At 43.4% G+C, this 11,561-nt stretch overlaps 1 protein-coding gene across 1 annotated transcript; it reads left to right on the top strand.

The window, feature by feature from the left end:
* Nucleotides 1-774: 774 nt before the first annotated feature.
* LOC146667281 (uncharacterized) lies at nucleotides 775-10,882 on the top strand. The gene is made up of 3 exons (XM_085408374.1): nucleotides 775-1,363; nucleotides 1,700-1,993; nucleotides 10,551-10,882. Exons 1-3 carry the CDS (start codon nucleotides 775-777, stop codon nucleotides 10,880-10,882), a joined length of 1,215 nt encoding a protein of 404 aa, XP_085264500.1.
* Nucleotides 10,883-11,561: the final 679 nt, after the last annotated feature.

Here is an 11,561-nt window from a genome sequence, read left to right as displayed (position 1 = left end):
AGACATCAGTCCCACTCACTTGTGTGAGTCACAGGATTCAAAAGTCTGGTGTAAATTCCTAAAATGTGAATGGAGGTTTGGCTGAGTGTAGCCTCATTGTGACATTCAGACATGTCTGGACATGTTTTTCCACCAGCACAGCAAGCATTTCCTTTTTTTTTTTTTTTATCTTCGTCTCCAACTAATATGCATGCTAGTGTGTGCAGCTGGCACAAAAACAGCCAGCTGGAAGCAGTGAAACTCAATCACCACATGTTTTCCTGTAGCTTGGAGCACATGCCCTGGTGTGCGCCCTATGGATCAGGTGTCGTGGAAATCAGAGGAGCCTGGGGCCATGCTCATGTAAGCTAGCCATGAGATGGTTATATTTAGATGAGGCGATCAGCACGCCTTAACCCCCACAGCTACACAAACTCTTTGCCCCTCACTCTGGTTACAAGCCTGCTCACTTTAGCACAAACAATGCGAATGGTGGGGATTTATCAGAAGGAGTAAAAAGAGTCAAACTACACCAAGAGTAGTTTGACTCCTGGTGGTGCTGTCACTTGGGGTTCGCTCTCTCTGCGGTAGAATATCACTTCCTGTTCCTGCTCAAGCACAGTGGTGTTTTTGAGTAGCTTATCTGCTTAGCAAATTAAATAAAAACTTTTAGATACATCCTTTTTTCATACACTTTCTGTGTACTCACTACCTAACATATAGCCAAAGTATTCACTCACTGTGTTTTTACTGTTTCGCTAGCTTAGCTTAGCTCATAGTCGACTCGCTAGCAGCATGGCCTCTTCACCTGTCCCTCCTGCACTTTCCTGCTCATTGTGTCAGATGTTTAGTTACTCCTCGGCCTCCTTTAGCAGTAATGATATCTGTAACAAATGTAGCATATTTGCAGCTCTGGAGGCCAGGATTACTGAATTGGAGACTCGGCTTCGCACCCTTCATTCACCCGTAGCTAGCCAGGCCCCTGTAGCTGGTGCAGCCGAAGATAGCGTAGGCCCCGCTAGCTGTTTCCCGGCAGACCCCAAGCAGCTGGGGAAAGAGGGCGGCTGGGTGACGGTGAGGAGGAAGCATAGTCCTAAACAGAAGCCCCAGGTACACCACCAACCTGTTCATGTGTCTAACCAGTTTTACCCACTCGGTGACACACTCGCCGGGGGTCAAACTCTGGTAATTGGTGATTCTGTTCTCAGACATGCGAAGCTAGAGACACCAGCAACCATAGTCAATTGTCTTCCTGGGGCCAGAGCAGGCAATATTGAGGGAAATGTAAAACTGTTGGCTACGGGTAAACGTAAATTCAGTAAAATCATAGTTCACATTGGCAGTAATGACACCCGGTTACGCCAATTGGAGGTCACTAAAATCAATATTGGTAAATGGCCTGCATTTGTATAGCGCTTTTCTAGTCCCTAAGGACCCCAAAGCGCTTTACACTACATTCAGTCATTCACCCATTCACACACACATTCACACACTGGCGATGGCAAGCTACATTGTAGCCACAGCTGCCCTGGGGCGCACTGACAGAGGTGAGGCTGCCGGACACTGGCGCCACCGGGCCCTCTGACCACCACCAGTAGGCAAACACGGGGTTAGTATCTTGCCCAAGGATATTTGTCATGCAGCGAGGAGGCAGCCTGGGATCGAACCACCGACCTTCTGATTAGTGGCTGACCTGCTCTGCCACCTGAGCTACAGCCACCCATTGAATCGATGTGCAACTTTTCCAAAACAATGTGGGACTCTGTAGTTTTCTCTGGTCCCCTCCCCAATCAGACCGGGAGTGACATGTTTAGCCGCATGTTCTCCTTAAATTGCTGGCTGTCTGAGTGGTGTCCCAGAAACGATGTGGGCTTCATAGATAATTGGCAAACCTTCCGGAGGAAACCTGGTCTTGTTAGGAGAGACGGCATCCATCCCACTTTGGATGGAGCAGCTCTCATTTCTAGAAATATGGACAAACTTATTAAATTCCCCAAAAATATGACTATCCAGAGTTGGGACCAGGAAGCAGAGTTGCAGTCTTACACGCCTCTCTGCAGCTTCTCTCCTCCTGCTATCCCCCCAAAAACCCATCTCCATAGAGACTGTGTCAGCTCCCAAACAGACAAAAAACAAACTAAAAACCAGCAACAAACAACTTAAACATAGAAAATCACAAAGAAAGAACAATACAGTATCCACATCTGTACCAAAGAGTAAAACAGTGAAATGTGGATTATTAAATATTAGGTCTCTCTCCTCCAAGTCTCTGTTAGTACATGACTTAATAATTGATCAACAAATCGATTTACTCTGCCTTACAGAAACCTGGTTGCAGCAGGAGGATTATGTTAGTTTAAATGAATCAACACCCCCGAGTCATTCTAACTACCAGAAACCTCGAAGCACAGGCCGAGGGGGCGGTGTGGCAGCAATTTTTCACACCAACCTATTAATTAATGAAAGACCAAGACAGACTTTTAATTCATTTGAAAGCCTGATGCTTAGCCTCGTCCACCCCAGCTGTGAAACTCAGAAACCAGTCTTACTTGTTATCATCTATCGTCCACCTGGGCCTTACACAGAGTTTCTCTCTGATTTCTCAGACTTTTTATCTGATTTAGTTCTCAGCTCAGATAAAATAATTATTGTGGGTGATTTTAACATCCATGTAGATGCTAAAATGACAGCCTCAACATGGCATTTAATCTGTTATTAGACTCAATTGGCTTCTCTCAAAATGTAAAAGAACCCACCCACCACTTTAATCACACTCTAGATCTTGTTTTAACATATGGCATAGAAACTGAACATTTAACAGTGTTTCCTGAAAACCCTCTGCTTTCTGATCATTTCCTGATAACATATATATTTACAATAATTGATTACACAGCAGTGGAGAGTAGACTTCATCACAGTAGATGTCTTTCTGAAAGCGCTGTAACTAAGTTTAAGAATATAATCCACCCACTGTTATCATCTTCAATGCCCTGTACCAACACAGAGCAGAGCAGCTATCTGAACACTACTCCAACAGAGGTCGATTATCTTGTTAATAATTTCACCTCCTCACTACGTACGACTCTGGATACTGTAGCTCCTGTGAAAACTAAAGTCTCTAATCAGAAGTACCTGACTCCGTGGAATAATTCTCAAACACTTAGCATTAAGCAGATGACTCGTAAGCTGGAGAGGAAATGGCGTGTCACAAATTTAGAAGATCATCATTTAGCCTGGAGAAATAGTTTGCTGCTTTATAAGAAAGCCCTCCGCAAAGCCAGAACATCTTACTATTCGTCACTGATTGAAGAAAATAAGAACAACCCCAGGTTTCTCTTCAGCTCTGTAGCCAGGCTGACAAACAGTCAGAGCTCTGTTGAGCCAACCATCCCTTTAACGCTAATTAGTAATGACTTCATGAACTTCTTCACAAATAACAATTTAATCATTAGAGAAAAAATTACCAATAATCATCCCACAGATGTAACATTATCTACAGCTACTTTCAGTACCATTGATGTTAAGTAATACCAGGGGTGTCAAACTCAAATACACAGTGGGCCAAATTCAAAACTGGAACAAAGTCGCAGGCTAATGTTAATATTTATTGAAATATATATATATATAAATATATATATTTATTCCTCCAGATATAAGAATGAATCTTTTCTTATGGACTCAAACACGTTTTGCTGAAAAACTGAATATGGAACAAGCAAAGCTTAATACTAAACAATATATATATTAGCTGTATAATACCAGTAGGCCAGCTCTGAAAGTAATTTGGTATGGCTTCGTGGGCCAAATGTAAATAGGCTGCGGGCCAAATATGGCCCGCGGGCCAGAGTTTCACACCTATGAGTTAGACTCTTTTTCTCCAATTGATCTTTCTGAGTTAACTTCAATAATTACTTCCTCCAAACCATCAACGTGTCTTTTAGACCCCATTCCTACAAAACTGCTCAAAGAAGTCCTGCCATTAATTAATGCTTCAATCTTAAACATGATCAACCTATCTCTAATGATCGGCTATGTACCACAGGCCTTCAAGCTAGCTGTAGTTAAACCTTTACTTAAAAAGCCATCTCTAGACCCAGCAGTCTTAGCTAAATATAGGCCAATCTCCAACCTTCCATTCATATCAAACATCCTTGAAAGGGTAGTTGTCAAACAGCTAACAGATCATCTGCAGAGGAATGGCTTATTGGAAGAGTTTCAGTCAGGTTTCAGAGCTCATCACAGCACAGAAACAGCTTTAGTGAAGGTTACAAATGATCTTCTTATGGCCTCTGACAGTGGACTCATCTCTGTGCTTGTCCTGCTAGACCTCAGTGCAGCGTTCGATACTGTCGACCATAATATCCTATTAGAGCGATTAGAACATGCTGTAGGTATTACAGGTACTGTGCTGCAGTGGTTTGTATCATATCTATCTAATAGACTCCAGTTTGTGCATGTAAATGGAGAGTCCTCTTCACACACTGAGGTTAATTATGGAGTTCCACAGGGTTCAGTGCTAGGACCAATTCTGTTTACATTATACATGCTTCCCTTAGGCAGCATCATTAGAAGACATAGCATACATTTTCACTGCTATGCAGATGACACCCAGCTCTATCTGTCCATGAAGCCAGATAACACATACCAATGAGTTAAACTGCAGGAATGTCTTAAAGACATAAAGACCTGGATGGCCGCTAACTTTCTGCTTCTTAATTCAGATCAAACTGAGGTTATTGTACTCTGCCCTGAAAATCTTAGAAATATGGTATCTAACCAGATTCTTACTCTGGATGGCATTACCTTGGCCTCCAGTAACACTGTGAGGAACCTTGGAGTCATTTTTGACCAGGACATGTTCTTCAATGCTCATATTAAACAAATATGTAGGACTGCTGGGTCTGCGCTTCCACAGGCCCCGCTGGTTTAGAAACTTATTCCCGTTAACGACAAGGAAGCAAGACAATTATCTTTAACCGGGTTTTTACTTGCTAGCTGGTCAGAACCAGGCTCTTGGAGCTGAACACTCCTCACCTGTCTCCTAGCCAACTTCAAATGAACAGCCTTCCTTGCAGCCTTTTATTCTGAGAACACAAGCACCACTCATTGTAAAAAAAAAAAACCCTATGGTCACAAAAGGTTAAAACACTGCGTGTTTTGGGGGTGCGTTTGTGTGACCTCCTGCCTACAAAAGGGTCATAAAGCTGGAAGTTTACTAAACAAGAAAACAGAACCCTCACATAGGATGTCCCATAATAAAACACTATAGCCTCCCCCACCAACAAACTGGCTGGGGAGGTGGTCAGAAACAAAGGAATGTCTTTGATCATGCTGCTTGAACTAAGACTTACAAATTTAAGTAACACAATGACAACATTTAACAATTTGACTCCAACAACTGCTTTCTTCCATTTGTGCAACATCTCTGAAATTAAAAATATCCTGTCTCAGAGGGATGCTGAAAAACTAGTTCACGCATTTATTACTTCCAGGCTGGACTACTGTAATTCATTATTATCAGGAAGTCCTAAAAACTCCCTGAAAAGCCTTCAGTTAATCCAAAATGCTGCACCAAGAGCAGATTTCTCCTGTATTGGCTTCCCTTCATTGGCTCCCTGTTAAATCCAGAATTCAAAATCCTGCTCCTCACATACAAGGTCTGAAATAATCAGGCCCCATCTTATCTTAACCCTGGAGAAACTGCGGGGTCAAATTTGACCCCATGGGTTCTCCAGGGTTAATGACCTTGTAGTACCATATCACCCTATTAGAGCACTTCGCTCTCGCTCTGCAGGCCTACTTGTTGTTCCTAGAGTATTTAAAAGTAGAATGGGAGGCAGAGCCTTCAGTTTTCAGGCCCCTCTTCTGTGGAACCAGCTTCCAGTTTGGATTCAGGAGACAGACACTATCTCTACCTTTAAGATTAGGCTTTAACCCTTACTTTTTGCTAAAGCATATAGTTAGGGCTGGATCAGGTGACCCTGAATCCTTCCTTAGTTATGCTGCAGTAGACGTAGGCTGCCGGGGGATTCCCATGATGCATTGAGTTTTTTCTTTTCAGTCACCTTTTTCACACACTATGTATTAACAGACCTCTCTGCATTGAATCATATCTGTTATTAACCTCTGTCACTCTTCCACAGCATGTCTTTATCCTGTCTTCCTTCTCTCACCCCAACCGGTCACAGCAGATGGCCCCGCCCCTCCCTGAACCTGGTTCTGCCGGAGATTTCTTCCTGTTAAAAGGGAGTTTTTCCTTCCCGCTGTCGCCCAAGTGCTTGCTCACAGGAGGTCACGTGATTGTTGGGTTTTTCTCTGTATGTATTATTGTGCGATCTACTGTACAATATAAAGCGCCTTGAGGCAACTGCTGTTGTGATGTGGCGCTATATAAATAAAAATGAATGTAATTGAAATTGAATTCAGGCAACTCTCATGGACATCTCCCTGCTCTACGTGACACTGCAACGACCTGCCCAGAAAAAGCCAGGAAGTTCAGAGGCAGGAAACACAATCAGGAGCACAGGGGCGATGTCAGCCTGTTGACTAAGCAGAGATGGTTGACATCCTATTCCTTGGGGGGATTACGCTGTGGGTTGTTTTCAAGGAGTGTGTTCGGCTCCTTAGTTCCACTGAGATGAACTCCTAATACTTCACATACCAAGGCATTTTGGACAATTTCATGCTCCCAGTTTTGTAGGAACAGTTAGGGGATGGCTCCTTCCTGTTCCATCATGGATGTGCTCCAGTCTACAAAGCAGGATCTATAAAAACGTGGATGCGTGAGACTGGTGTTGGAGAACTTGACTGGCCTGCACACAGTCCTGACTGAAACCTGAAAGAAGACCTTTGGGATGAATTAGAAAAGGGACTGTAAGCCAGGCCTTCTGGTCCAACATCAGTGTCTGACCTCAAAAATACTCTTCTGGAGGAGTGGTCAAAAGTTCCCAGAAATACACTCCTCAACCTTGTGGAAGAGTTGAAACTGTTATGGCTGCAAAGGGTGGGCCAACATCATATCAAACCCAATGCATTAAGAACGGGATGTTGCTCAAGTGAGGACAGATGAGATAATACTATTGGGAAAGTAGTGAATTTTTATTTCAGTGATTATTTTTTCATTGTAACCTTGTAAACGTTTAAATTCTTTCTTCTATAAATTATGTCAACCCCCTAAGTCAGCAAGAGTGGATGCAAATATAGATTCAGGGGTGGAATAGCCATCAGCCATGAAAACGTCTTACACTGGATGGTCTCCACCTGAAGTCTAACTCACTGAGTCTGTGTGAGCAACAGAAAGAGTGATGGCAAGCATTAGTGAGTGCCACAATCCAAGATGAATTTCATCCTCTTATATATCAGCAAGATGACCCCCCTGAGATGACTCGCGGAAGTGGATGACATTCTACCAGTGGCTTGAAATATCTAGCTTACAGGACAGCACAGCGAGCCCTGGGCCCTGTTTCAGGAAGCCGGTTTAGTGGAAAAACTGAGTAAGTATACCCTGAGTTAACGAAAACTCTGGTTTTTCGGTTTCACAAAGCGAGTTCAGCTGAAGCCTGAGTGAGTCACTATGACGACACACGCCGTGAAGCTAACCTGCTCCCTAGCAGGTTTACTACAACTAACCCTGACTGTCTCCGCCCCTTTGTCGGAAACCTGACAGTAGGAAGTGTCGGACATGGCGTGTCCCTTCCTTGAAGAGCCAGTAGATCGTGAAGCCCAAATTCTCCGCAGAGCTCTCCGCCGGGAGAGAGTGATTAGAGCGCGTTCGGACATTTTATCATTTCCTGATGATTTCCTGTGTGAACGTCACCGTTTTTCAGCACAATCTATAATTTATTTGAATAACATCCTCAGGCCTAATATTGCTCATGTGACACATCGCGGACATGCTCTCAGTTCATTACATATTATTTGTATTGCACTTCGGTTTTTTGCAAACGGGAGCTTTCTGTATAATATTGGTGACGCTGAGCACGTTTCCAAGGCTACCGTCTGTCGGGCAGTCAGGAATGTTACAGTTGCACTGAAACGTCTCCTGTACTCGTGTGTGGTGTTCCCCGGTCATAGACCCACAAGATTCATCAAAGAGGGATGCCACAAAATTGCAGGTATCAAGGTGACCAAAACTTAATGTATGATGTGGTGATACTTGGACTACTACTTAAATTGTACATTTATTTTCAGGGTTCCCAGGCGTGACTGGCTGTACAGATGGCACTCACATTCCAATCATTGCTCCTTCAGTAAATGAAGGAGACTATGTGAACAGGAAGTCTTTCCACAGCATTAATGTACAGGTACATAGTTCCCTGTAGCATTTCAAACTAACAAATTATTTCATTATAGTAATGGATGCTAATTTGTGTTCTCTGCACTGTGAAGATCATATGTGATGCTGCCAACATTATCACAAATGTGGAAGCCAAGTGGCCAGGCTCTGTCCATGACTCACAAATATTCCGTGAATGTACACTGAGCACAAAATTTGGACATGGTGAGTTGAGAATACTGTAAAATATATAAAGACCAATTGCTTCAGGGACATTTGAACTGAAGTGTATCCTTCTGTCTTAGGAGAGTTCACTGGCTACTTGCTTGGTGATAGGGGGTATCCATGTTTACCCTATTTGCTTACCCCTTACTCTGACCCTGAACCGGGCCCACAGCAGCGATATAATCTGGCTAATTGCAGGACAAGAGCCAGAATTGAAATGACTATCGGAATGCTTAAGGCCCGGTTCCAGTGCCTGCAAAGACTCAGGGTCACCCCAGAAAGGGCATGTGACATTATTGTGGCATGTGTGATTCTTCACAACATTGCCACAATTAGAGGAGAACACTGTCCTTCTGAACCAAACATCAGCAGTGATCCAAACCATGAACATCCTGACCCTCCCACGGACATACAAGATGGAAGCGCAGTCAGAGACACCATATGTCACAATCATTTCTTTTGACCCATCACCTCAACATGTTGAAAGAAGAATAAACAGATTTTTTGTTCAACTGGCTTTATTGGTCGCCTGTGTTTCCTGTACACAAAGTATTAAAAGATGTAAACCTCATAAAGTGTCTCTGTTGCTTCCTCCTCTGTAACAGCTGTCAATGTTTCTTCATTGTTTTCCTGTAGTAAAGAAATAGACAACATTGCTGTTCTACTGTGAACTCATATAATCTGTGGAGTATTACTCACAACTGCATGTTGGTCTGGCTCAACAGGAGGCTGCACCAGATGCAGTACACCACCACCATCAACTGATAGAATATGAGGTTTATACAGGTCACTTATAACTTACAAGGGACCAAATGGCAATTAACAAACATATAGCACTCAGCTTACACTTCATTGTCATTATGCTCTCAAAGACAACCAAGGCTGAGGGAAGGCAAAATCAGTCGGAAAATAACTTCACTACAAAATAATCCATTATGGTAAAGAGTTTATCAAATGAATGAGTAGCACTGCAAAGGTGACTGTGAAGAAAGGATGTATGCACATCATGTATTATTTTGAATTTACCCCTTATGTAGGCACTTGTGTCTTGCGGGGTTATTGACTCAGAGGATGTCCCCGCAGAGATGCCTTCGGCCACAGGGCGCCCACTGTTTTGGCTGAGGGCCAACTGCTCAGCCTCTGTGAGTGGTGGTGGTGGAGGACCCCCACCTGTTTTTCGGGCCTCCGCTTTTTTTCTGTTGGCTATAACGGGCCACATTTGAGCATACAGAGTAAGCAAATATGTACTTGTAATGTGCTCAGATAATTTCAATAAGTGCTTACAGACAGAAAATTAATGTAGCCTCTAACTGCAATTGATTTACATAGGACAAACAGACCAAGCACTATGGCTCATAATACAATTACACCTTATCTGTTTGGACTATATTTTTATATTTCATTTTTACTTGCTGCCAGGAACGTTTGGGGCCTGTTGGGTTGCACCTGCGCTCACATCACGTCACAAAATAAAATGTATAAAATAACAAATAAAATATAATAAAATAACGTGTTAAATGGGTGGAAATCCCTAGATCAATGTTTATATTAACACTCACGCATTGACTCTGTCGGCTATGTTTTGCCATGCATGCTCCCTTTCTTTCGCAGCTGAGGCTGTGTTACTTTTTTTCCGCGGAATTTGCATGTTATCGGCATATGCTGCCATCAGAATTTCGGCCTCAAGCGCTGTAAAATACATTGACCGCGCCTTCTTTCCCTCCGTCTCCATGGTGACTCGCTTAATCTGTGCTCCGCTTATCAGGGCTTTATGTATCCTCGTGCGCGTGCTTAACTTGGGGTTAGAGCAACTCCGCGTTGATTGAACTAATTGTTATCAGCCTTTCTGAAACCGAATATTCTGAGTTGGACAGTTCGGGATTACTCAACCCTGAGTATCGTTTTTCACTCTGAGTTTTCTAAACCGGCTTCCTGAAACAGGGCCCTGGAGTCTAAATACTAAGAGACTATCTAATACATAGCAGCAGGATAGTGTACAGTCAGGGGCACAACCAAGTGGCTGGGATAATGTCCAGGAACATCTGTGCTCATATGGACTCAAATCCAATAGAAAACACCACCAAAGGTGGTTTGGAACAACAGAGTAAAGGTCTTGTGGGTTCCAGACAGACAAGGAGTTGCTGGACAACCAACCAGACACAGTGGTGGCTGACAAGGAGCAGAAGACCAATCACAGTGGACAGAGACATCGGGAATAAGGAGCATGAGAAAACAGAGAAGCATCAGGGACAACTGGACCAGATGTGGACAATGCAGTCCAAAGTGGTCCCAGTGGTAATAGGGGCAGTAGGAGCTATGCCCCAAAACAGATTCCAGGCACAACTTCAGAGGTCACTGTCTAGAAGAGTCCAGTCGAAGGAAACAGCCAAGATACTGTGTTGAACCTTAAAAACCTTTAGTAGAGAACCCAAGCCCGAGGATCACGCAGGCATCTTTTTAAAAAAAAATGCACGACCAGGTCCTCAGTCAAGGCCCACCATACTACCCAAGCCTGCCTCAGAGCATGAAAGCAATACTGGCTCAGATGGCACCCGGGTTAACAGGGTGTGCATCAGCTGCTGAGGATCCAGGACACACTGATGACAAGTGACAAGGATATTCTATACAAGGATAGAATTACTGCAATACTGCAACGCCAGCCAGCCCAGTGAGAGGGGTTATATGCAGTGCATGTGGAAAGTATGAATGAGCAGAAAGCCAACATTCACACTGAACACACCATCAAAAAGGCACTCTGTAGTGCTGCTCAGTAAAGAAAGATGACAACGCTTCACCCCAGTTTGTTCTTTCCGGATCCTTTCAGTTTCATTTAATTCAGTTTTATTTATATAACTCCAAATCACAACAACAGTAGCCTCAAGGTGCAAACATTGTACATTGTTCAGACAACAAACTGCATCTTCTTTAAGGTTTTCTTCATGTTTTGAACACAAACACTATTACATACTGAAGAAATGGACCCAAGTACAAACACAAGTCATCCACGTCCTGATTTTCCCAAAAGTCTCAGGATCAAGATGTTTTTGGCAAATGTGAGTCTTTGTGTTTTTTTTGGTCAGCA

Source organism: Rhamphochromis longiceps, linkage group LG6 (assembly GCF_057381845.1).
Source record: "Rhamphochromis longiceps isolate RC_006_pf linkage group LG6, R_longiceps_female_GT1.1, whole genome shotgun sequence".
Classification (NCBI taxonomy): Eukaryota; Metazoa; Chordata; class Actinopteri; order Cichliformes; family Cichlidae; genus Rhamphochromis; species Rhamphochromis longiceps.
The sequence above is the reverse complement of the archived record's forward strand: the minus strand, read 5'-3'. Positions and strand labels throughout refer to the sequence as shown.

What these genes read in the sequence shown, in the direction of transcription:
- LOC146667281 (XM_085408374.1), top strand. Translation starts at nt 775, where the DNA reads ATGGCCTCTTCACCTGTCCCTCCTGCACTTTCCTGCTCATTGTGTCAG. An exon ending in ATTGGAGGTCACTAAAATCA is followed by an intron (nt 1,364 to 1,699) that starts ATATTGGTAAAT and finishes AGCTACAGCCAC; the next exon opens with CCATTGAATCGATGTGCAAC. An exon ending in CAAAAATATGACTATCCAGA is followed by an intron (nt 1,994 to 10,550) that starts GTTGGGACCAGG and finishes CAAATCCAATAG; the next exon opens with AAAACACCACCAAAGGTGGT.